Source organism: Culex quinquefasciatus, chromosome 2, assembly GCF_015732765.1.
Source record: "Culex quinquefasciatus strain JHB chromosome 2, VPISU_Cqui_1.0_pri_paternal, whole genome shotgun sequence".
Classification (NCBI taxonomy): Eukaryota; Metazoa; Arthropoda; class Insecta; order Diptera; family Culicidae; genus Culex; species Culex quinquefasciatus.
In genome coordinates, this window is record NC_051862.1 from 206,743,549 (window position 1) to 206,769,278 (window position 25,730).

Below are 25,730 nucleotides of genomic sequence, written 5' to 3' on the forward strand. Positions count from 1 at the left end.
TTGGCAGCAATGCTATTTTGGGATAAATTTTTGTAAGCAATTATTTTTCAATTGAGAATTGCATTTTTAATTCTGAAAAGAAATTTTGTGATGCAATTTGTTCGAAATTCGATAAATTATATTTATAACAAGTTCACGAGCTGTACCGCTTACAGAACAACATCCTGCCAATCCTAGGAATGTACACACAGAGAATTGCAGTCTTAATGTATAAGATCCTGAACAACCAAAATTTGCATCACAATTGGCATTTCAGCACAGCTCAACACCAACATGATACCAGATCGTCGAACCAAATCCAACGGCAGCGGTTCCGGACGGAATTAGGTCGAAAAAGATTCCCGATTTGTGGCCCGAACGTCTTCAACAGATTACCTGGAAGTATCAAGGAAGCAACAACGCTGACTAAACTCAAGCAACAAATGGTACTGAAAATTCGCAGTGATATTAACAACTTTCTACCCCGTTAAAGTAATTTTAAAGTTTTGAATCGCATTATCTCACTCCCCTTTAAAAGAACAAAAGTTCATTAGGGTAGTGTAAGCCGAATGTAAAGATTTGATTGAATTCAATAAAGTAATAATAATAAAGTAAGTAATAATCCTTCTATCTTGGAACGGTTCTTTCAAAAGACCGGGGTTTAAAAAAGAACCGGGGTTCTTTTTTTGTGAGCCATGGTTCGTTCGCTCTTTTTAGTGAACCGGCTCTTTGAGCGGCTCGCTCTTTTTTGCCCACCTTTATTCAAAAGTAAAAATAAATCTTTCATTTAAAACTTAAATATTAAAATTAAGAAATTTAAAAGTCCATAAAAACAATATATATTTTTAGATTGATGAACTTTTTTAAAATAATAATGTAAAAATAAAAAAAAATCATGAACCTAATAAAAAAAATAATCAAAAATTTTAAGCGCAAAAAATATAATAAAAAAGTCATTTTCAAAAATATGAATATTCAAAAATAAAAATATAAATTCTATGATTTTGAAATTCAGAAACTTAAAACCTAAAAAGTCCTACAATTTTAAAATTTCGAAATGTCAAAATATTAAAATTTATTATTTAAAAAAAACGAATATTCAAAAGTAAAAAAAAAATCTTTTATATTAAAATTTAGAAATTGAAAACTAAAAAATTGTACAAAAAAAAAATCAGATTTTTAAATTTATGAACTTTTTAAAATCTGAATTCAGTTATCAAAAAAATAAAAATACAATAAGTATAAAAAATTTAAGTAAAAAATCGTTTCAGATATTCCAATTCGAGAATACAAATATTCAAAATACAAAATATATATGATTATAAAAAAATCGGAATTATAAGCCTTTTAAAATTTAGAAATGTCCAAAAATTTAAGATTTAAGATGAAAAAAAAATACAGAAATTCAAAAATTCATAAATCCAAAAATTTGAAAAATCATTAATAAAAAATTTGCAAAAATATTAAAGTGCAAAAAATTTAAGTTTAAAAGTCATTTAAAAAATGCAAATATACAAATATTTTAAAACTGAAAAAAAAAAATTCTATAATTTTAAATCTCAGAAATTAAAAGCCCTAAAGCCGTACAATTTTAAAATTTTTAAATTAAAGAATATTAAAATTTAGGATTTAAACAATCCGAATATTCAAAAGTAAAAAACATGATTATAAAATTCAGAAATTTAAAACTCAAAAATTGTACAATCTTAACATTTTTAAATGTAAAGAATATAAAATTTCGGAATTCAAAAATACATGCAAACAATGCATATTTTTATGTTTTTAGATTAATGAACTTTTTTAAAATCTGAATTTAAAAATTAAAAAAATCATGAACATAAAAAATCAAAATTAGGAAAAAATTAAGTGTAAAAAATTTAAGTAAAAAATAAATAAATAAATTCTATGATTTTTAAATACAGAAATCTAGAATCTTAAAATTTCGAAATTTTAAAATATTGCAATTTAAGAAATATAAAATCCGAATATTCAAAAGTAGAAAAGACATGATTATAAAATTCAGAAATTTAAAAGTCAATAATGGTATTGTACCATTTTGAAATGTAAAAATAATAAAATTTTAGAATTTCAAAATACATGTAAACATTAATTTAAAAATTCGAAATTTTTAGATTTATGATTTATTTTTAAATCAGAATCTCTAAATTCAAACACTCATGAATCAAAATATTGTTAAAATCATTAATTCAAAATTAAAAACAATAATGTGCAAAAATTTCAAGTAAAAAAAAATTAAATTAATTTAATTTAAATTTTAAAGTTAAAAATTTAAAAATTCAAGGTAACCAATATCAAAAATAAAAAAAACAGATGATTTTAAATTTCAGAAATTTTAAACCTCAAAGTTTTACTGTTTCAAAATTTCGAAATGTGAAAATATTAGGATTTAAAACTCAAAAAAAAAAAAAAAACAAATGGATCCAAAAATTAAAAAAATCATGAATTCATTTGTTTTAAATTGCAAAAAAAATAAAAAAGTTTAATTACAAAAATACACAAATACACATTTTAGCATTTTAGTATGACCCAATCTCACCCCTGACGACGGAATATATAAGTAAAATTAAAACGCTCAATTCTTTAAGCTTTAAGCTTGCGCACTTTTTATTTCAGCGTGATTTTCAGCACACCAGCAAACTCAAATTGCTATCCTGAATTACCACTCTTCAACAGTTCGCTCAATCGATATTATAAATAATAAGTGAGTTTAAAAATATGTATGCATTACGAAAGAAGACGACAAATCGGTTCCATTGTCGGAAATGCCTCTCCACCACCCCTCTCCTAGTCGATTCGAATCACTGAGTCACGACGATTAGGCTGCCGCAGTTTCCTTCTTGCCGCCCTTCTTGTCCTTCTTGGCGGCGGCCGCCGCCGCTTCCAGCTCGATCGGGGCCGGCTTCACGAACGGGATCTCGTCGCGGTACTTTTCCGGCATGAACTTCTTCAGGGGTTCCGGGACCTGTTTTGAAGAGATTTGTGTTATTGATGTGTTTTAGGATGTTACTTGAAGGTTACTTTACCTTAACGCCCGTCTCGGTCTGGTGCGTCTCGAGGATGGCGCAGATGACGCGCGTGGTGGCGCACATCGTCGCGTTCAGCATGTGCACAAAGTCGACGGCGGCGTTCATCTTCTTGGTTTGGCCGTAACGGACCAGGAGTCGGCGCGCCTGGTAGTCGAGACAGTTGCTGCAGGAGACGAGCTCTCGGAACGCACCGGAGCCGGCGAACCACGCTTCCAGGTCGAGCTTCTTGGAGGCGGCGTGGTTCAGGGCACCGGAGACGATGTTGACCACGCGGTACGGGATTCCCAGAGATTGGCAGAACTCTTCGGCGTTGCCGATCATCTCGTCCATCGTTTCCCAGGACTTGTTGTCATGGGGGGAAGTGAGCACGAACTGTTCGACCTTTTCGAACTGGTGAACGCGGAAGATTCCGCGCGTGTCGCGACCGTGAGAACCGACCTCCTGACGGAAGCAGGTCGACAAGCCGGCGTACTTGATCGGCAGGGAAGCCTCCGGGATCCATTCGTCACGATGATACGCGGCGATGGGTTGTTCCGAGGTGGCAATGAGGTACTTCTCGTCGGTGCTACCGTCCTCGGACTTGTTTTCGCTGCCCTTTCCCACGACCTTGTACAGTTCCTCGTCAAACTGGGACAGCTGAGCCACTTCCTGCATCACCTCCTTGCGCATGAAGAACGGCGTATAAAGCGGAGTGTAGCCCTTGCCGTGCAGAATGTGCAACGAGTGTTGAATCAACGCCTGTTCCAAGAACACCGCCGGACCAGTAAGGAAATATCCGCGACCTCCGGAAACAACCGCTCCCTTCTCTCCGTTCATCCCGTCAATCATCACAATCAAATCAACGTGCGAGTACTTCAGCTTCTTCTCGCAATCCCCAAAGGTCCGCTCGACCTTGTTCTCGTCCTCGTCGTTGCTCACCGGAACGCTCTCGTGCAAATGGTTCCCAACCTCCCGCAACGCCGTATTCCTCTTCAACTCAGCCTCGCCCAACTTCTTCTCGTTCTCCACAACCGCATCCTCAATCAACCCCCTCACCTTCTTGATCTGATTCACAGTCAGCTTCTTCAAGTCCTCGCTCTTAACCGCCAACAAATCCCCAGCAACCTCAGCCGGAACCGCCTCCCCCTCATCCCCCACCGGTTCCTTCTTCTTCATCTTCTCGCCAATCTCCTTGCTGCACAGGTTCTTCAGCTTGTTAAAGTTGTCCGCGTTGAACCGGCACCGCCTCCACTCGACGTCCTGCTCGATGACCGTGTCCACCAGCGCCACATCCTTGAACCGCAGCTCCTGGTTCCGCTTCACCTTGGCCGGGTCGTGGCCCTTGTCGCTGCGGAACAGATCCAGATCGAGCACCATCTTTTTTCTTCGGGGTTGTTCTGCCTTTCACGTGGATACTACCAGGGATGACGAAATCCTTTTGTGGACGGGGAGCGGAAAAAGGACACACTCGCGAGAAAAAGTTGCCGCAGAACCGACCGGGGATCTAAACGTGGCGAATGATGGATTCGTTGTGGCAGTTTGACAGGGCCGAAGGATGACGAAAAAGAATGCGTAAACTTGTAATGCACTCTTGCTTGGAATTATGCATTGCAGTCGGTAAATTTTATTTTCTCTGTTTTTACATAAGTGGAACTTACCCAATCTTGACTATAAATTTGGAATGAACATCTTTATCAAATCAAGCTAAAAGTATAAGCAAAATTGATCGAAACTATAATTTTACTTGTCAAGCCGCAAACAAAGAATATTCAAACTTATTGAATGCCAGAAAGCCTTATAGAAATCTCAGGATTTTTTGTAAATTTAACGATTTATTGGCCTTAAGGGGTTACATACATGAGTTACGGAAATTGCTTTCCGTATAATTGATCGACGCCACCAACATCATCAGCGCAGCCGACATCAGTTATCCAAACTGCGAACAAAGCATACCTTCGTTTACCTCGTCGCGATTAAAGCAAGTTGCTCGATTAATGCTCAATAAGCGAAACCTCAGTACCTCAGGTGTGAGGCTCTGGGGGACTTTTCGATTACAATAAAATTAGTTTTACTTACTTATTTATAAAAAAAAGAAACTAGAAAAAAAAACTTCAAATTGAAGTAAACACAGTCAAAACTGATAGAAATATCATTTAGTCTCATTTTGTTAATTTTAAGACAACAATCCAAGTTTTTTCATAAATTTCACAATTTTACGAAATGGATATTTTTTTTTCCTGCACAATTTTTTCAGTTAAAAAAATATCAATATAATAATTATAAGAATTAAATTCAAGCATGAAGAATGTTCTTATACTATGTTAAAATTTGATGTCAAGCTTTTATTTTATTCAGACAATAATTAGCCGGTCATAGAAATATTTTAAAAAGCTGGCTTCACGGGCCGGATCCGGCAGGCCTGGTCTAACACAACGCGTCGGCGTATTTATTTTCGTGAAATCCCCCCTTTGATCATGGACGTTCCATAACTCATGTATAAAATCGGGAAATCGGCCTTTGTCATGCACACAGACCCGGTTTAACGAGTCTTCACCAAAATTTTGAGCCGATTTGGTCAAAGCAGTGTTGAGATATCGTGGCATCCGTTTTTTTGAAACTGCTGACTTCAAAGAGCTATATCTCGGTAATGTCTTCAAATTTATTTAGTCAATACATGAAAATTGAAAATGTATATTTCCTAGGGTACATCCATAATAAACGTGGACAACTTTGGGGGAGGGGGTTTGTATGGAAATTGTCTACGATGGGGGGGGGGAGGGGGGAAGTTTGAGATTTCCAAGAAAGTGTCCACGTGGTTTGTGGATGGTCCCCTACTAACTCCCGACATTTTTGCCGATTTACATTTATGTAACCCCTTAGCTGTTATTTCAACAACTCAAGTATTTTTAAATTTAACGTTTGTTTAAGGTATGTCAATAATCTTAAACCGACTATACTGCTGTTTGCGGATCCCTTAATTAAAATTTTGCTAATTCAAATGTTCGCTAATTCGAATGCCGGCTAATTGGGTACTAAAGCCCTATGTTAATTTTTATGTACAACGGTAAAAAACACGATTAAAAACCATTTCTGATCACTTTTTTTCATTTTAATGCAAAATTTTTTTTCGACAAGACAACATTTTTTCGATGGATCAACTATGGTCCCCTTGGAACGAGCTGTCAAGTAGGAGCTTTTCTGTCAAGAAGGACCGCGAGGTTAATTTTTCAAAATTGATTTAAAAATCCATTTTAAACTCTTTGTGCTCGTATAAAGGGTCATTGTACTCAGAAAAATAAGCTTTATCGCTGTAAACAATAATATCAGCAATCTAAGCTTCATTTTAGGACCCAATTCGAACGTATTCGAATTAAAAAGCACCGTTAAAAACTTTTTGACATTGTTTGACAATTTCTGAACACGTGTTTTCAAGCTTCTGACAGTTGTAAGTCGTTCCAATTAGCGAATTTGGATTCAGTTAGTTTTTTGGATTACAATTTTACAACTTGCCAATTTTTAAATTTCTAAAACAATTTACAATTTGAAAATTTTGTATGAAATTTTAGAATATCTACAATTTAAGAATTTCACAATTTTAGAATATGCAACTTAATTACTTGACCGCGTTTCTTCGGGATATTCCTGTTTAATTTTTTGAGAATTGCTCAAAAATGATTTGTATAACATTGAAACAAATTTTATTGTAGCAGTTTTTTTGTGAACTTTTCCTGCTCTTTTCTAAACCTCAATCCTTGCATAAATGTATCTCCTGATATATGTATCAAATCGTAGTTGAAAGGTGCTCCATAACACTACACCCTGTAAATAACAACATCAAAATGTATATGAAATAATGCTACAAATAAACATGAAAAAAATTGAAACAAATTTTATTTTAGTTCATTTTTATTGAACGTGTAAGTTCGCTTCTTCCGTCATTCAGCACCACCCTTGTTTTGTTGTCGTTTTCCGCGACGACCCCAAACGTCACTCGCGGTCAGATGATTTATTTACTTTTGAAAATTTCTGTGAAAAAGTGAGAAAAGTGCAACTAAAACTTATTTTTTTTAACTCGGCGTCGGCATGATGTCGCCATGAACTCGCACTTTGCGTCGTACCCGGGTGACATCAGAGACGACTGCTACGAGCCGGAGCTGGACACGGATCCGCTGTGCTGCTGCGAGTACTACGACCGGAACGCCGCCCGGAATCACATTCTCGCGTGCTGCTGTAACTGCACCGACGTTGACGAATCCTTCGACAGGTTTGTGTGAAGTGCTGTGGCCCTCCCGCGTCTCAGTCGGTGAAGTGTGGCAATCAATTTTTGATCAGAACTCTCTGGCTGCGCTGTAAACTAGTCCATCAAAAAGCAAGTCTGTGAGTGGGGGATGATGGTCTTGTGGAGGTTGGTGGTGTGTCTACAGAGCAGCTGCAGAAATTGATTTGCCAAACCATCACCATCGTCGGCGATTGAAGCCTTTTCCGACAGGCACAGTCTCGCGCAACACAATTCGGAGCAATTCCGGTGATATTTCGGCCTTCTCGTCCTCCAACACAAGTGTACATAGACCAAACTAGAGTGTTCTTTTTTCGTCAAATCATCAACCAGCTTAGTACACACGACACACGCTTCAACACTCGTCTTTGGTTGCCATTCATCAGTTTTTCAAACACCCGCCGCGGATTTTTTTTCTAGTTTAGTTTAGTTTGTAGAGTGTGCTGTATATACAAAGAGTGTGCCGGAAGTGGCCCCAAAAATCATGAATCAAATGGGGCCACCATGACCAGCAATCTGCTGCTGCTGTTGTAGATAGGACATCATCACTCACATTTTTGCCCAAAATACAAAATAAAAAAAGCAAAAAAAAGATCCTTCGTCGCTGGCCAACCAAGCCCTCGACCGCCAGCAGAACGTCAAGCGCGCAGGGCATAAAAAAGGGTAAATATTTTTATTTTTTTATGTTTCGTTACGTTTTCTTCGCTCTTCTTTCGCTCTGTCTTCTTTGTCGTCTTCGTGCCTTTCAATGTATATTCAATGTGGTTCGGTGTGTCTGTGTGATGTTATATGTGCGTGTGTGTCTCTGTATGTGTGATGGATGTCCTTTTCGCATCCTGATTGATGTACTTGCTAGGGGTGCTCGGAAAATATTGGAAATTTGTTTGATATCCTGACCGTATTGTGAATCATAAAAATTTGACTATTTTCGAGAAAATCAGGGGTATTTTGTGAAAATTGGAGTATTTCATTCAAAAATCTCTAAAACAGTTGAAATATATTAAAAATTTCGAATCGTTTGATACTAATATTGCAATACATAAAAAAAGTATTTTCGAGAAAATACGGTATTTTGCTAAAATTTAAGTCTTTCATTCAAAAACTCTAAAATGATTAAAAAACATGCAAAATTTCGAATCATTTGATATTCATATTACGAATGATACACATTTGAGTAGTTTCGAGAAAATACAGTATTTTGTAAAAATTTTAGTATTTCATTCAAAAATCTCTAAAACAGTTAAAATACATTTAAAATTTCAAATCGTTTGATACTAATATTGTGAATCAGAAAAATAGTATTTTCCGAAAAAATACGGTATTATGTTAAAATTTAAGTTTTTTTTTTTTTATAAAAAAAACTCAAAAATCATTTAAAAACATGCAAAATTTTGAATATTGTGAATTATACAAATTTGAGTAGTTTCGAGAAAATACGGAATTTTATGAAAATTTTAGTATTTAATTCAAAAATTTCTAAAACAGTTAAAATACATTTAAAATTTCGAATCGTTTGATACTAATTAGAGGTGGGCAAAATCGCTCTTTTTTAGGAGCCGCTCATTTTCGTTCGCTCATTAAAAAGAGCCGCTCTTTTGAACGGTTCTTTCGCTCTTTTTCAAAATTTGGATGAAAAGGGTTTTTTTTAAGAATCGTGTGATTTTATAAGTCATTTTACATTGGACTTTTATAAATTATTTGATTAGCAAAAAATAAAAATTAAAACGAGAAGATGCCCTCGAAAACCATAGGTCTTGGTATGATCTCTTTTCTATAAACACTAAAGTTTAATCTGACAAAAGGATTTATATTTTCCAAAATCTCTAAACTATTCAGTAGATTTTTTGTATTATTTTACAAATTCTGCAATTTGAAATGCTCAAATTTGTATCCCGGTAAAACTATAATGTATAATCAGTTGTACAATGAAAGTTTTTTTGTTTTGTTTTGAAAAAATCAATTACTGTTGGGATTAATTTTTATAAGCTTTGAAATATCATGGTGTCGATTTCTGGAAAAGTCAGGGAAAACCTGGAATTGTCAGGGAATTTTATTTGACCTGGAAAAGTCAGGGAAAGTCAGGGAATTTTGAGCTGGGTCAGGGAATTTCGATGATCTTAAAAATATTACTACAAAATTTCATTTCTTTTTGAAAATTCGCCCTTGATGACGTATTTGAATGTCTTCCAGACCAAACTTTGCAACATTGATAATATTTATTTTTTATATTGGTCAGTCCATAGAGAAAATCATACATCATACAAAAATTGAATGATTTAATTCAAAAGTTAAAAAATTCGAACATTTGACAATTAAAAAAAAATCTAAAATTGTAAAGCTCAAATATTCTAAATTTTGAAAATTCTGAAATTCTTATATCTTTGAATTGTTAATTTCTTATTTTTCTAAATTCTTTTCTACAATCATAAAAAATGTAAGGTTAGAAAATTTTCCAAAATTTTACTTAAGTATTCCTTACCTAAATTTTTATTTTTCTCAAAATTAAACTGAACTATGATTTAAAACTGATCCAAAGTAATCTAATTTTGTGTAATCGAAAATGTAAGCAAAATAGTGATGGTGAAATGGAATTAAAAATCAAAGAATTAAATTCAAGAATTTAATAAATAAAACAAAAAAATATGGAATAAACAGGGTTGTTACGGACGGCGCGAATTTGGCGAAGATTTCGCGCGGTAGCAATTTTGATTTAAAAAAATATTGAGAGAGATTAAATTACTTTCAAGTTATAAAGACAAATATTATAAAGAATCAGGATATTTTGTTTTTTTTTCCGTTGAGTGTAAAAACTTCGAAATTTTTGTTTGTATTTCCTTAATAAGAAACGTCGAAAGATGAAGATGAAGATTATGAACGGATATATTTTTTTTAAATGTGTTGTTGAGGAATTCCTAAATAAATGTACATACTACTACACTCAACTCATTTTAAAACATACTGACTCTGAATATTTAATTTCTTTTATGTTTTTTACCCTTATTAAGTGTTCTTTTATACTTTTATTCAATTTTAATCTTGTGAATCTTAATCATATTTTAAACTCTTCCTGAAGATACAGACATTAGGATGTAACAAAAAATATTATTGGGGCATGTTCCAGCGGGTGTACTGTGCTTATATCCCAAATATGACCTTGATTGGACATAACAGAAGCGGACTCCACCATTGAATCCAATTCTACCAGTAGAAATATTTTTTTTAATTTAAGCATTTTTGAAGAAAAAAAAACATTAAAAAATTACAGCTCTAACATTCAAAATTGAATTAATAAGAAATTAGGAAATAAAATTAGGAAAAAAAAGCATTAAAAAAAACTCAAACAAAATAATTCATATTAATTTTTTTTAAAAGATCCGAAATTTTTGAATTAAAAAATTAAAAGAATTAGAAAAAATTAAAAAAAAAACTACAATCAAGAGACCAAGAATTATTTTTCTTAAATTCTTAAATTTTTAAATTCTTAAATTCTTAAAATTCTTAAAATTCTTAAATTCCTAGGTTCTTAAATGCTGCCATTTTTGTTACCATCTTAGATTACAGAAAACTTGATAAAATTTTAAGTATTTTTGGAGTTATTTTTTTCGATTAGAGAAATTGAGAGAAGATGTTGCAAAATTTGCTTCGATTTTTCTAAGTGACGCTTTGTTAAGATCATCGAGTATGAACTGTATCTTAAATTTTGAATCTCAAGATCGAGGATTTATTAGAATTTTTAAATTTTATTATTTTTCTTTATTTAGATTTGGTTCAGTTTTTAGTTCTAAATTTTCTAAATGTTGAATTTAAAAATAAAATAAATTTGCCAAAATGTTTGTTTTGGCTTTCCCTTCTAGTTGACCTAATCCTAGCAAAAATACATTTTCAGCGTTTCAAGGGATTACAAAACTGAATTTATTATGAAACTCTTTTGTATGTTTGTCGCATAATTATTTTTCTTAAAATGACGCGGATTTTGTGCTGATTGGAATTTGGGATGGCGCGGATTTTTTTTCGTTTTCTCCGTAACAACCCTGTAGGTATAAAGGAATTTGAGAGTCAAGAATTTATAAAATATGGTCTCTTCGGAAAAGTTGTTTCAACTTTAATTAAGATCCAGCATCCGAGATTTCATAGGGATTGTACAACTACATTTTACATATTTTTCCAAAACAACATTCAAGGGCTTACAAGGAGGGGTTCCCGTGGTCAGATCGAGCTTAAATTTGGAATCTATTCCAAAACACCCAAATATCTAAGTTTAATAAATAATGACTTTTTGAGAAGCTCGATCAGGTTGTATTTTATTTTATTTTTATAAAATATATGTATCGTGTGAATGATCGTCTGTTGGCTCTGTTCAAGGTAGCAAACATTTTTTTTATCTTTTTTAAGGTTCTACAAAATTATATATTTTTTTATGTTTTTGTCTCCAAAACCTTCAGTTTTTGTCTCCAAAACCTTCAGTTTTTTTTTATAAAAACACAATCAAAAATGGCATTGGCCTAATTCGTTTGAAAATTCGCCAAAAGGCATCACTTTTAAAACTAAACACTTTTTACGTTAAATCAAATTTTCAATTGTTTTTTTTTTTAAACTTTTAACTTTCATTTTTTCTTTAGGAAATGAAGTGAAATTAAATAATCGCAATTTTAAATTTGAAACAATTTTATTATTAATTATTTGGTAAATGGCAACATTTAAAATGACATCACAAGATTAAAAAACATAGGAAATTTTTGCTCATTTGTGATGTTCGATAAGAATAAAATGATTGACAAAATAAAATAAAAGCTTTTTAAATTTTTTTCAGAATAAATAAAATAAAAAATAAATAAATAAAAAAGTCATTGAAGTTTTTCAATATCTAAATTTTCAATATTCAAAAAGGGAAATGCATGAAACCATAAAAACGCTCCAAACAATATGTTAGTAAAAAATAGAAAATAAAAAAAAAATTGGTGGTCAGGGAAAAGTCAGGGAATTTTATTTTGGGATTTGGATCGACACCATGAATATTTGAAAATGCATTTTCAATTCAATTCAGTTAAATACTACACTGTTTTTCGGAAATTCAATAAATTATATTCATAACAAAAATCATGCCATCTTAAACCGGAGTGTAAAAAAGAACCGCGGTTCTTTTTTTGTGAGCCACGGTTCGTTCGCTCTTTTCATAGAACCGGCTCTTTGAGCGGCTCGCTCTTTTTTTGCCCACCTCTAATACTAATATTGGGAATTATGAAAAAAAATGTATTTCAGAGAAAATACGGTATTTTGTGAAATTTTGAGAATTTCATTCAAATATCTCTAAAACAGTGAACATGCATGCAAAATTTTGAATCGTTTTATACCGATACTGCAAATTAGAAAAAAAATGAGTACTTAAAAAAACGGTATTTTGTGATTTTTTTTTGTATTTATACTTTAAAACTTATCATATATATAAAAATAAAACTGGAGATTTATTTTAAAAGGTCCTATAAACCAAATTGGCACGAACACTCAAAGCGTGTTCTAGCGTGTTGCTCGTACTGACTCAGAGCAAGGGTGAGATGTAGGCGTAAGGGTAGAGCGTGTTCGTCGGGAACCTAGTGCATTAGATCGGTCAAGGCCCGTTCTTACACTGAAAATTGCGAATTGCGAAAAGGTCAAATAAACCAAATTTTCAGTTTTTGCTTTTTGGGTGTTTTTGAAACCGCCTAAAGTCAGGGGTATTAAAAAACACAAAAAAAAACAAATTTGGTTTATTGGATCTTTAAAAAAAACTCCAGATATTTACTAAGAGGAAGCTTCAACATGATTTGGTTGGTTTTAGTCAATTTTAGAAATATATTAAATTTTAGTTATCGTCCGTTATCGTCGATAAAATTATTGCCGATAGAATTATCGGAATAACGATAACGATAGATTGTCGTTATCGTCTCGACGATAATTTTATCGTTAGCAACCTTGATTTATATAAAATCCCACAAAACGACTTGACTACTTGAAATGTTCTCAGTTTTTCATTTGCTTATTTTGGCCTCAAAAATCACTAAAAAGTGTTTATACCGCCAGTCTAAATTGAAATAGTTGATCTCGGCATTCTTTTAACAATAATTCAAGCTTTTTTTAATGGTTTTAAAAACAAAGTTTTATTTTTTTTACTTTAGGGTTATTTTGAATATCCCTGGCTGAACAAAAACTTTCTTAGAACATTGGATTGAAAATAAATGATTTTTTCTTTTTATCCGGCAAACGATGATTTGTGAAATTTTGAGGATTTCATTCAAATATCTCTAAAACATTGAAAATGCATGCAAAATTTCGAATCGTTAAATACTAATATTGCAAATTATTAAAAAATAGTATTTTCGAGAAAATATAGAATTTTGTAAAAATTTCAGTATTTAATTCAAAAAACTCTTAAACAAGCATGCAAAATTTTGATTCGTTTTATACCCATACTGCAAATTAGAAAAAAAATGAGTACCTTAAAAAAATACGGTATTTTGTGATTTTTTTAGTATTTATACTTTGAAACTTATCATATTTAGGCCGTTGCAAATATTTTTCAAAGTTTGTATCGCCCCCCCCCCCCCTTCTTCCTAATTGGTCTGATAAATCAGGGGGCAAAACAAATATTTTTCCAAAAAACTTCTAAATTTCCATATAAATAGTAGTATAATCAACTGAAAACAATCGAAAAAGCATTTTTCTGCATTGATAATCATATTTAGCATGTTTGGGCTTGTTTAAAAATGTTTTGAATTTTTATGAAATCCCAATGTACAGCACCGCAAAATTTTATTTTACGAAAAAATTAAAATTTTCGTCAATACTTAGATATTTTGGAAATTAATGATGGCAAAACGACTGGACAGGTGTGTATAATGCATTTTACATCACTTTTCTCATTAAAATGTTGAACCATGGCTTGTAATTAAATTTTTTATACTTTTTTTTATTTTTTTGAAATAGTTGATCTCGGCATTCTATTAACAATAATTCAAGCGTTTTTTAAATGTTCAAAAAAATCTGCTTCTTTCGTTGTCCCGAAACGCAAAAAAAAAAAAAAAATGGCGCAAACACAAATTTCAACCAATTCGTTTAGTTCAAGGAGCAAAAGATTCGTGTTTCACTTTGTGACAATGCATATAAGAGCAAAAGTTTGAAAAAATCAAACTTGCAAAACTGTAGCGATCGTGTTGGTGTGCCAAGATCAGAAATCACTCACTCATCGCCGAACGAGTCTTTGCCGTCACCGCGCAACCATTCGCGAGCGAACACGACACAGCGATACAAATACAAAAACTTCGTGAATTTCTTTGCCTACTCCGTCCGCTGATCCGACTCACAAACGAGTATGTACAGAGAGGAGAGAATCTATAAAAAAAATACCAGCTCGGCGCTCTTTTGACCTGCGCTACCAAAGTTTGCCGTAAATTTGTATTTGCCACATTTGGCAAGTTGGAAAATTTCTCTCAAATGTGCCTTTGTTGTTGTGTTATTAACAAAACTGCAAAACATTTTTGATAACATTGATTTTAAGCATTTTAATAAATGATCAAAGTAAAGCCGATCGCAGACTATTTCGAGTCAGCATTGAGCGAAATAGCGCAGTCAGCCTCTCTGAGCCATTCGCTGTACTACTCGATTGGAGTGAGAGGAAAGCAAAGAGAGAGTGTTCGGTAGCGATTGGTGTGGAAGTGAAAACCGGTAGGAGGCGGTAAGAGTAAACTTTTTGCATAAAAAAAGAAACGCAGGCATCATACATTTCTGGAGTTTTTTTTTTGAAAAAGGTCCAATAAACCCAATTTCCAGTTTTTGCTTTTTGGGTGTTTTTGAAACCGCCTCGAGCAAGGCCTTGAGTCAGGGGTTTTAAAAAACACCCAAAAAGCAAAAACTGAAAATTGGGTTTATTGGAACTTAAAAAAAACTCCAGATTTATTTGAATGTTGATATTTGACCAACGTATATGAGGGTTGTAAAGTAATTCTCTAAAGACCATTTCCCTTGTTTTCTGTACATGACATTTGCTGAAAATAAGTTTTTTTTAAATATTAAAGATACTAAAAAAATTGTTAAATTTTCAATGTGAATTTTTATTATTTTTTTATTGGAACAAAGTTAGGCCGTTGGAATTATTTTTCAAAGTTTATGTCGCCCCCCCTTCAAAATTGGTCTGAAGAATCAGGGGGCAAAAAAAATATTTTTTCAAAAAATTGAAGTTTTCCAATTTCTATGAAAATAAAAGTCTAATCAACTGAAAACAATCTAAAATGCATTTTTCTGCATTGATAATCATATTTAGCATGTTTGGGCTTGGATAAAAATGTTTTGCATTTTTATGAAATTCCAAATTTTTGTCAATACTTAGATATTTTGGAAACTAATGATGGCAAGACAACTGGACAGGTGTATAATGCATTTTATAACACTTTTTTCATTAAAATGTTGTAACCATGGCTCGTAATTTAAATTTTTATACTTTTTTATTTTTTTTGCCCCCTCCCTCTCCCTTGACTTTGGTCAGAGTCGAGGGATATAATTACATTTGCCGTGAATTACTGTCTCGTGAATCGTGTATCTTGCTATTTGCCAAGGTTAATCGTTTATATTATTGATTTGTCATTTTTCTGAATAAATTAAACAGAATTGGATAAAAAATTGAGTACAAAACTATGACTGATTGTAGATTTTCTACAAGTTTTCTTGTTAATCATGGTAATTGATTTTCGGTTGCGCCTGTCTAGGCTTCATAAAAAAAAAAAAACATTTAAAAAATATGTTTTCTTATGTCAAGCGTAAATTATGGGCTACATAAAATCATTAAATCATGTAATCATAAAATCATGAAATCATACATAATCAAACATAAAATCATAAAATCATAAAATCACGAAATCATAAAATCATAAAATCATTAGATTATTTTGTTGTTTGTCGCTTTTTCATAAAAAAAAACACTTTCCCCTCTTCACCACTTCTCTCCTTTTCTCTAATCGTCCTTTAATCCGTGCCAAACTGAACACCCCCGCGACCCACCACATTTGCCGCATAGGCTGGCGAAAGTTGACCGCATTTGTTATTGATTTTTTCGCCTTATTCTTGGTACCACTCGCCGTACACCACTTTGGCTGGCTGGCTGGCTCTGGTTGGCCTCCGGTTTTGCTCTGTCGTCGACTGTCGGCCGTGACGAACGGATCGCGCGGGGGGGAGCAGATTCATTTCTGGCCGTCCCATCCCGGTGGACAGGCAGCGCGGGATGCTGCTGACGTTCCAGGACCGGATCCGGATCCCGTGGCGCGGCGGGGCCAAGCAGATCACGGTGGACAATGTGCTGCCGGTGGTGCTGCTGGTGGCGCTGCAGCTGCTCGCCGCGGTGGACTTTTACTGCAGTCTGGTGATTTTCACCGCGATTCCGGTGCTGCTGGCGTATCTGAAGCGCTTCCTGGGCCGAGTGCTGCCAAAGTGAGTTGTGTGAGGGGGGGAGGAGGGATGGTTGGCAAGTGAAGGTTGATGACGTGTCTCTCTCTGTCTCGCTTTGTGTTCACAGGACAAAGTTCTTCTCGCTGTGGCTGTTCTGGAGTGGAATCTACCTGGTGATCCTGTTTGAGTCGACGGTTCCGCTGCTGGAGCTGCTCCCCGAAGAAAACCTGGCCTTCGTCCTGCTGATGTCGCTTTCGTTCTTTTGCTTTTACAAAACGAATCAATGGGCCGGCCAGAACCATGTTGGCCAACCAGTCGGGGCCGGTGGCTTCAAGGACGAGGCCAACGGTGATTCCCAAACCGCCATCCTCATCTCGGACCGCGAAGACTCGGACGAAAGTGACGGCCGGCTGGCGTGCCAAGCGTGCCGCAAGTACGTGCCCCCGCGGAGCTACCACTGCAAGGTGTGCGGAACGTGCGTCGTCAAGCAGGACCACCACAGCGTCTGGCTGAACTGCTGCGTTGGCCGCTCCAACCATCGGTTCTTCCTGGCCGGCTCGTTCTGCTCGCTGCTCGCCCTCCTGCTCTTTGCGAACCTGTCCCTCACGTCCGTGTGCCATCCGACGCCGATCTTTACCGTGTTTGGCGTCACGGTGATGCTGCCGGACGATTGCAGCGACATTTACTTCCAGTACGAGTGAGTATTATCAATCCACGTGTCAGATTGTGTGTGTGTGTGTAAAATGTGTGTCCTCAAATCAATTCCGGCCCGTGTGTCCCCCGTCCCCGAAAGCAATCAAAAAAGCAGCAACGAGGGGGGGCCTCCCCAAAACAAATGGCTTTAAAATGCTAAACGGGTACCCAAGATAAAGCACACCGGTGCCATTAATAACTGTTCTTCCTGGCCCCCCCAGCCTACACCACCCACCCCCGCAACATACTCGCCTCGTCACTATTTATGGCAGGGTGGCTGCTCAAACTGTTGTTTAATTTGAGAAGAATCGTGAAAATTATATACAAAAATTGTTGAAACGTTGAAAGGCTTTGCAGATATTCAGATTTCATCATTTCATTTGATTTTTGTGCATAATTCTGAGCGAAATCGTTTATTTTCGCAACATTTAAAAGCTTGTATTTCTTTTGACTAAAAAAAAATTCAAGGGAGCTGACCAGAAACCATTTTCTATCAATCAATCATCAGTTTTTCGATTTTCAAAAATAGTGCCCATAAGTGCCCATCTTTGAAAATTGAAATTTGGAAGATTGGTCTGTTTTCGCTTGAGAACTTTCTTCACCCGCGAAATCGAGAACTTTTCGGAGAAAATCAATCGGTTAAAGATTTTTTGTAAATCTCATTGCTATGGCCCCACTTAAATTAATTGATTTCGCTTTGTTTACTGTTGTATAGTGAAATCGGTGTTCCGTCGTGTTATCTAGATGATGATTTTATGAGTTTCATTTCTGGAGCAACATTCGAAAAGGGCGCATAAGCATTTTGACAGCTGCAACTATTTCGCAAATTCCAAGACAACGAGCAACATACTTCAGCAAATCCCGAAGTAGGAGGTAGCTGGGGAGACCAGCTTTTGTTTTACTATTCGAGTAAAAATTCCTGAAGCTTGAGAATTAGCAAAATAGTTCAAACTGTCAAACTGCTTATCCGCCCTTTTCTCGAGTTGCTCCAATTTTACTGATCTTTCGTACGCGAGAGAGAGAGAGCCGTGTTTTCCGAGTTTTTTTTTTCTCTTGATGAGCGTCAAAAGATTTTCTTTTGGTGAAGATTCTTCCATTGCTTGTCATCACTTCATTTTTTTTTGAAAATAGAAAAAAAAAATAATTTTCAGAAAGTTAAAATTTTTAGAAAGTGTATCTCAGCGACCAAAAAAACGATCAACTAAGTCATGAAAAAGAAATTACCCAGCTATTTAAAAATATTTTTGCAAAAAAATTATCTTTTTCGAAAAAAAAAACCTGAAAAGTCTATAACTTGAAATGGCGCACTTTATCAAACAAATGCAATAATTTTTGACTGCAAATTTGTTTTTGCATCTTTTTTTATAAAATGTTGTTTGATAAAATCTGTGACTTTGTTTTTCAAAGATCGATCTTGCAAATACAGTAGTTGTTCGGTAACTGGGCTGAGAACGTAGCCCAGTCATCGAATGCTGTTCGCTAACTGGGCTGAACGAAAAATAACGAGGGGACTACCGATGCATAATATTTATTTGATGAAATAGAAAAATAAAAGTTACTCAAATTTGTTGACAATGATTACTTTTCATTGTTCTTTGATTGTGACTTGAAATTACATAAAAGTTTGAAAAAAGTTTTTTTATTTGTTGACCATGATTTTAGCATCCATTAACCCCTCGGTGATTTCGGTTTGTTTTGGCTTTTTGACGTTTGTCTGCTTTTTAACTGGGCTACGGCCCAGTTATCGAGCGCCCAGTTAAAAAGCAGCCCAGTTAAACAACGCCCAGTTACCGAACAACTACTGTATTTTTTTTATTTCTGGTTCCACATTTTTAAACTTTAACGCAAGATGCATTTTTTAGTTCTTTTTGTGTTTTTTTTCGGTTTTCCCATATCCTTAAAGTTTATTTACAACTTTGCGAAAGACAGCAAATCGATCACGAAATACCTGCTCAAGATATTTATTATATATCTACTTACTTATTTTGTATGACAAGCTCGCAACATTCTATGGAGCATTGCATGGAAAATTAATGATGCAAAATTGATTTTTAAATGCATGGACGAAGTTTCATCCAAATAAAAAAAATATAAAGAAAAGTTGATTTGAAGAATCTTTGAGAATTACGTCGTCGGAGTTAGTCTTGTGTAAACTGAAACTTTTTTCTCAAAATGATAAAAAAAATCAATATTATTTTAAAAACATATTCAAATAAATTGCTCAAGGTAATAAAATTTAATGAATAAAATCAATTTAAAGTTCTTTTCTAGAGATTTTCCAAAGTATGTAAAGGTTTTTGTAAAAATACAAGCACACACATTTTTTTCAGGAACTTCTAATGTAAAAAAAGAAAAACAAATTAAAAATAATATTATGGCATTTTTTACCAATCACAGCAAATATCACAGTAATTATTATTAAACAGCTTTTGAACATTAGACAATAATTTTAAATATTTTAAGGCCGTTGCAAATATTTTTGAAGTTTATGTCCCTCGACGCTGAGGGTGGGGGTCAATAAAAGCAAAAAAATAAATCACAGGTTGATCACAGGCCACGGTGTCAACATTTGAATGAAAAAGGGTTCTGAAATGCATATAAGGGGGCTCTTAAACTTTGAAAAATATTTGCAACGGCCTAAATATAAAAAAAAACTACTCACTACTACTTAACACTAAGTACTTAACCGAGGCACAAAATTAAAAAATTCAATAAAAATTGAAATTACAAGCCATATCCAAGTAACCGCGAAGCACTAAATAGCAGCATTAAATCAGCATTATATTGGCATTTAATACCAGCAAATAATGCTTCAAAACATTTAATCAGCACTTTTCCCTTGAGAAATATTTCAAGTGGCGCACAGTGATGCCGATTTAATGCTTCGCCGAAAGCTGGTTAAAAAAAAGAACAGCTGCTCCACTCACACTTGGTGGTGGGCCTCCTTTGTTTTTTTTTTTCTCCTGTTGCGTTTCATGTGTGAGTGTGACACTTTGACACTATTCTTACATTTTTCTCGTCGATCTCCAAGATGCGTGCCAGCCAACTGATGTATTCGGAATTGAGTGCTTGTTTTGAAAGTTTTAATCGATGTGGTTGAAGCATCGAACATTAATTAAGACTTTCTTTCTGCTGTTTCGAGTTTCCGTTGGGATTTCGTTGGACGGAAATGATCGATTATCACTCAGCAAATTGCGGCCAGCCAGTCAAGTTCAGTACAATTAATTACGGGTTAAAAGGGACAAGCACTGGCTAACGGCTAACTGGAACTGCTTTTCCGAGAAGTGCTTGGTCCACGGTTGGCAAAATTTCACAAGGTGTATCAGACTTCCGGAAAGCAGCTTTTTGCTTGTGAGAAAAGTCATTCAATTTACCAGAGAACTTTTGATAATGTCCTTTGTGCTATGGGAATATGTTTTGAAAAATTTGACTTAATTACAGGCTGCGTTCTTGTACAAAAAAAAAAAAAAAAAAAAAACAACTTCAATCAGCGGGAATTGAACCCAGTTCACGCAAAAATGAAACTGATGCACACTGGGAGAACTGCGCCTTAGCCCGCATGCTTACTAGAACGGTATGACGGGAGAAGTATAAAAGTCAATAAGAGCGTGCCTGGTTGAAATGTTTCCCGTATCGATGGGTTACTTGAAGCACATTTTCAAGGTCGTAAATGGTGATTTAATGCCAGTTGTAATGCTGCAAAGTTTTGGTACTTTGAAGCATTCGCAAAGCTTATTTACTACTTCAAAACATTCCAGTGCTGATTTAGTACTGAATTAATACTTCAATTTAGTGCTTGTGGTTACTTGGGTAGTCTCAAAAATGCATTTTACACTACTTCAGTTATTTTTTGACGAAAACAAAATCTTTAGCAAAAAAAAAAAAAAAAAACATTTTGCGGTACTGTGCATCGAACATTTCAAAAAAAATCCTAAGATTTTGGAAAAATCCCAAACAAGCGCTTAAATTTTCATTGACATTCTGAAGTTTTTTTGGAAAAATATTTTTCTGCTCCCTGATATTTCAGAACGATTCTGAAGGTGGATGACAAAAACTTTAAATGAAATTTTGTACTAGCCTTATTGAATATTGAATGATTGAAATATTTTATCCAAAATTGAAAAAGTACAGCGTAGATCTCAATTTTTGACTTGACTTGACTTGACAATTTGTTGAAAATTTGATAGGAATCAATTTTGGTTTGATTTTTTTCTGAACCACTGGAAAAAATATTTGCGGATAAAGAAACCAGAAAAAATAAATAAAATAGAAATCTTATTCTTGAATATCTAAATTAGAATGTTTGCTATCAAAGATTTTCCAACAATTCAACGGTTGTTTGATTTTTTTACTTTGACAATTTGTTGACAATTTTGAAGAGTTAACATCTGAAAATAGATGTGGTATTGAAAAAAAAATCATCAATTTTCAATATTCTTTGACGAAATTCTCAGATTTTTTTCCGAGTTAATAAAAAAAATAAAAAGCATTAAAGCATTTATGAAAAAATATCTTAGTTGCAAAAAGAGAATTTTTTCAGCACGAGTCGTACATTTATCTAACGAGGTTCACCGAGTTGGATAAATACGACGAGTGATGAAAAAATCAAGTTTTGCAACGAGTTCCATACAACGTTTTTTTTTTGCAATTCCGAAAACCACCCTTTGAACAGAATTATGAACAAATGCCCATGTATGAGTCAATTATTCGCTTAAATTTCAAAAAATGTTGAAAAATATGACTTATCCTAACAAGTGCTGAAAAATTCAACTTTTCAGCATCCATTTCAGTGCTGAAAAGTAGAACTTCAGCATTTCGTTTGAAAAGGGTTACTGTTCGATTCTGTTATTTTTGGTACAGAAAAGTAGGATGCTCCGCTTTTTTTTAGCTTATAAGGCTGGTACAAATTTTATTTAAAGTTTTTGTCCCCCCCTTCAATGTTGGCCCAAAAATCAGGGGGCAATAAAATATTTTTTCAAAAAACTTCAATATTTTTATGAAAATTTAACTGCAATTAGTTAAAATCAATTAAAAATGAATTCCCCTGCGTTTAGAATCATTTTTAGCATGTTTGGGTTGATTTAAAAATCTGTTGAATTTTTGAAAATTTTCGATGTCTACTATCGCTAAAGTTTTTTTTCGCTAAAATTTTTGTTTTCGCCAAATTTTACATTTTTTGAAAACTTTTATTGCAAAACAACTGAACTAGTGTAAAATACATTTTAAAACACTTTTTTCATGCAAATGTTGAAACTATGGCATGTTATTTTAATATTTATATTTTTTTTTTATTTTTTTGCCCCCCCTCGACTCCGGCCAGAGCCGAGGGACAAAAACTTATAGAAATATTTGCATCGGCCTAAGGCCGTTGTAAATATTTTTTGAAGTTTATGTCCCGCGCCTGACCAAAGTCGAGGGGGGGGGGGGCAGAAGGGGGGCAAAAAAAATAAAAAAGTATAAAAATTGAAATTACGAGCCATGGTTTCAACATTTAAATGAAAAAAGTTTCTAAAATGCAGTATACAGCTATCTCGTTGTTTTGCCATCATTAGTTTCCAAAATATCTTAGTATTGACGAAATTTTTTTTTTGCGAAAAATAAATTTTTTGCGGTGCTGTACATTGGAATTTCATAAAAATTCAAAACATTTTTAAACAAGCCCAAACATGCTAAATATGTTTATCAATGCAGAAAAATGCATGTTAGGTTGTTTTCAGTTGATTAGACTTCTATTTTCTAGGAAATTTTGATTTTTTTGTTGGAAAATTTGTTTTTTGCCCCTGGTTTTCCAGACAATGTTGAAGGGGGCGGGGGCGACATAAACATTGAAAAATGTTTGCAACGGCATAAATATGAAAAATATGTGTTTTGGTAAAAATTAAATTAAATTATTCTTTTGCAACTTCGTTTTGGAACTATGTACTTACTTTTCTCGCCATTAATGTTAATTATTGCACTTATTTATGTGTTGAAAAGTTCAACTTTCCAGCATTACTATCGTAGTGTAAAACAAAACTATTAAATCTGATATATCTAATATTATATCCAAAAAATTTACGTACATACAGAAAGATTACAACACGATTTCAAATAAAATTGTCATTTGTGCTTCGAGTGGCCACCCTGTGACTATTTATTTTTTCAAAGGTGAACCAACCCAGCAGGGCCAGCAGTTTAATTCCTTGTTTTTCCCGCGCCAAATCCAACGCCAACCAACGACAGGTTCCAGTAGTGGCGGTGTGGCGAGTGCTTTCTTTTTTCTGTCATCGTCGTCGTCCTCGTAAGTGTGTGGAGGGGGAAATGTGAGGCGCCTAATTTGCATAATTTTCCAACGGCGATAGTCCGACGTGCTGGGGGGGGTAGGGAGAAAAAAAAGAAATCGGCCACCTCCCAGGTGGAGAAATATGTGTATGTGAAATTTGAATTTAATTTTCCTGGCGAGGACAAACTAGCGTTCGTCACGATTTCTGGGCCGGTCGACGACATGAACATCATCGTCACCACTTGGCAGATGGCTCCGTTTTTGGGGGTGATGGTGGGTGGGGGGAGGGGGGAATATTTACATTTGAATCGAAATTAGAATTGAATATTGGGACGACTTTCTTTTTTTCTTTTGTTGTCGTGCTGATTTCACCTGCTGCATTTTAAAATGATTGAAATGGTGACACGAGGACGAAGGTTGCTCCAAAATGGCTTAACAATGAGAGGTGGGGGATGTTGTCTACATAGACAAAATTAAGGGTATTTTTTTTTCAAAATAGCGACACAAAAAAAGGAGGTCACTCATTGAATTCTCAAATCTTAAAAGAAATCCTTTAAAATCAACCTCTTTCCTTTCTTGCAGCATTGCACTCTGCTTCACCGGCGCCATCTATGCCCTTCTTATGTCACTCTTCATCTTGATCTCACTACTGAAACAGGTTCGTTCGGGGTTTCACTTATTGGTTGAGTCCTTCTTTTCCTAACTCTGTCCCCCTACTTTTCCGTTTGTTCTTTTTTTCTTCTTCCGGGGAGCAGTCCTGTCTGATCTCCCGTGGCTTCACCGGCACCGAGTGGCAGCGGGGCGAGCATATCAACCGGCGGAACTGTCTCGTCAACTGGAAGATGTTCTGCCTGGGACAATAAGAGCACGAAAACGGAGTCGCGCCACAATGATTATGATTATTGAGTCCTTATTATTATCATTATTATTAGTGTACTCGTTATATGATCATAATTATATATTGTATCGGATATACAAACAAAAGCGTACGTATTTTTAACCGTTTTAACTAAAATATGATATCATACCAAAAACAACTAATAATTAATTCTAAAACAATAAAAAGAAAACAAGAAGAGAAGAAAATGTTGCCTTCGAATTGAACACCTTTTGAAGGTAGCGTTTAAGTTGAGTTTCCTGTTTCATGTTTTTCCCGCGAAGAATATTTATTGAATGAACGAAATATTCTTAACAAAAAGGCAGTTTAAATTTAAAGTAAGTTTAAGTCAATTTAGGTCGTAAGTAGTCAACTTTGTGATTTCTTTGCTCCTTAAAGAAAGAAGAAAAAAATTACAAAAATCCCATAAAACACTACTTAATCGCAAAAAAAAACTAAAGTAACAAAATATATCATAAATTCACAAAACTAATTCCAATGATAGACAAACAAAAACCCATCCTTTTGTGCGAAAAAGGATTCAAACAAGCGCTGTTGCTCTTCAAAGCCACAGCCAGTATGTAGACTGATAAACGTTTTAGATAAACGAAGAAGAAGAAGAATATGAATAATATAGTTTTCTTTTTCCTCCTTCTCACTTTCACGTAACCACTTATCATGAATTACAAACAATATCCTATGCTCTACGTATCGTTAAAAGCAAAAATAAAAATTAAAACAATTATTATTCTAGCACAAATATACGCAATTAGGTTCTGATTGGTGCTCGTTTAGGTGTGGAAACCAAACCGTTTAGAGATTTAGGTTGTTCGGTTACGGCATCAAATGCAAAAACACACAAAAAAAAACACCAAATCGTTTTTTCCGTTTCATCTTTCACCACACGTAATAAGTGCACTCTCTATAATAGGAAAAAAAAAAAAAACCCAGTTTGTTATCATCCGTATTATTATTATACATGGCAGTTATTTTACGCTCTAATGAACTAACCTAAAAAATATCACCAAACGATAGAGAAGCTCAGAGCTCAAGAAATTGAGCGCATTACAAAAATATCCAACAGAAAAATCAAACCCCTTCGACCCTTTCGTTATGTATCGGCGAACAGTGGTCTAAAGGTTCGTAGAAATAGCCAATAAACATTGATATTAATTTAAGTGATTATTATCAACACTCCAAAATTAG

General features: G+C 34.4%; 2 protein-coding genes across 3 annotated transcripts; one reads left to right on the forward strand and one right to left on the reverse strand.

Moving 5' to 3' along the window:
• Positions 1–2,576: 2,576 nt before the first annotated feature.
• On the reverse strand, positions 2,577–4,560 carry LOC6053858 (serine--tRNA ligase, cytoplasmic). The gene is made up of 2 exons (XM_038255933.1): positions 3,024–4,560; positions 2,577–2,962 (listed from the first exon to the last, which is right to left on the reverse strand). The coding sequence occupies exons 1-2, from the start codon at positions 4,380–4,382 to the stop codon at positions 2,816–2,818; spliced, it is 1,506 nt and encodes a 501-aa protein (XP_038111861.1). The 5' UTR covers positions 4,383–4,560; the 3' UTR covers positions 2,577–2,815.
• Positions 4,561–6,968: 2,408 nt separating this feature from the next.
• On the forward strand, positions 6,969–25,726 carry LOC6053857 (palmitoyltransferase ZDHHC23-B). Of its 2 annotated transcripts, none has more exons than XM_038253275.1 (5): positions 6,969–7,269; positions 16,486–16,734; positions 16,820–17,389; positions 24,230–24,305; positions 24,403–25,726. In XM_038253275.1, exons 1-5 carry the CDS (start codon positions 7,100–7,102, stop codon positions 24,508–24,510), a joined length of 1,173 nt encoding a protein of 390 aa, XP_038109203.1. In that variant the 5' UTR covers positions 6,969–7,099; the 3' UTR covers positions 24,511–25,726. The 2 variants fall into 2 exon arrangements, with proteins under 2 accessions (XP_038109203.1, XP_038109204.1); XM_038253276.1 differs by lacking the exon at positions 6,969–7,269 and adding an exon at positions 7,572–7,944.
• Positions 25,727–25,730: the final 4 nt, after the last annotated feature.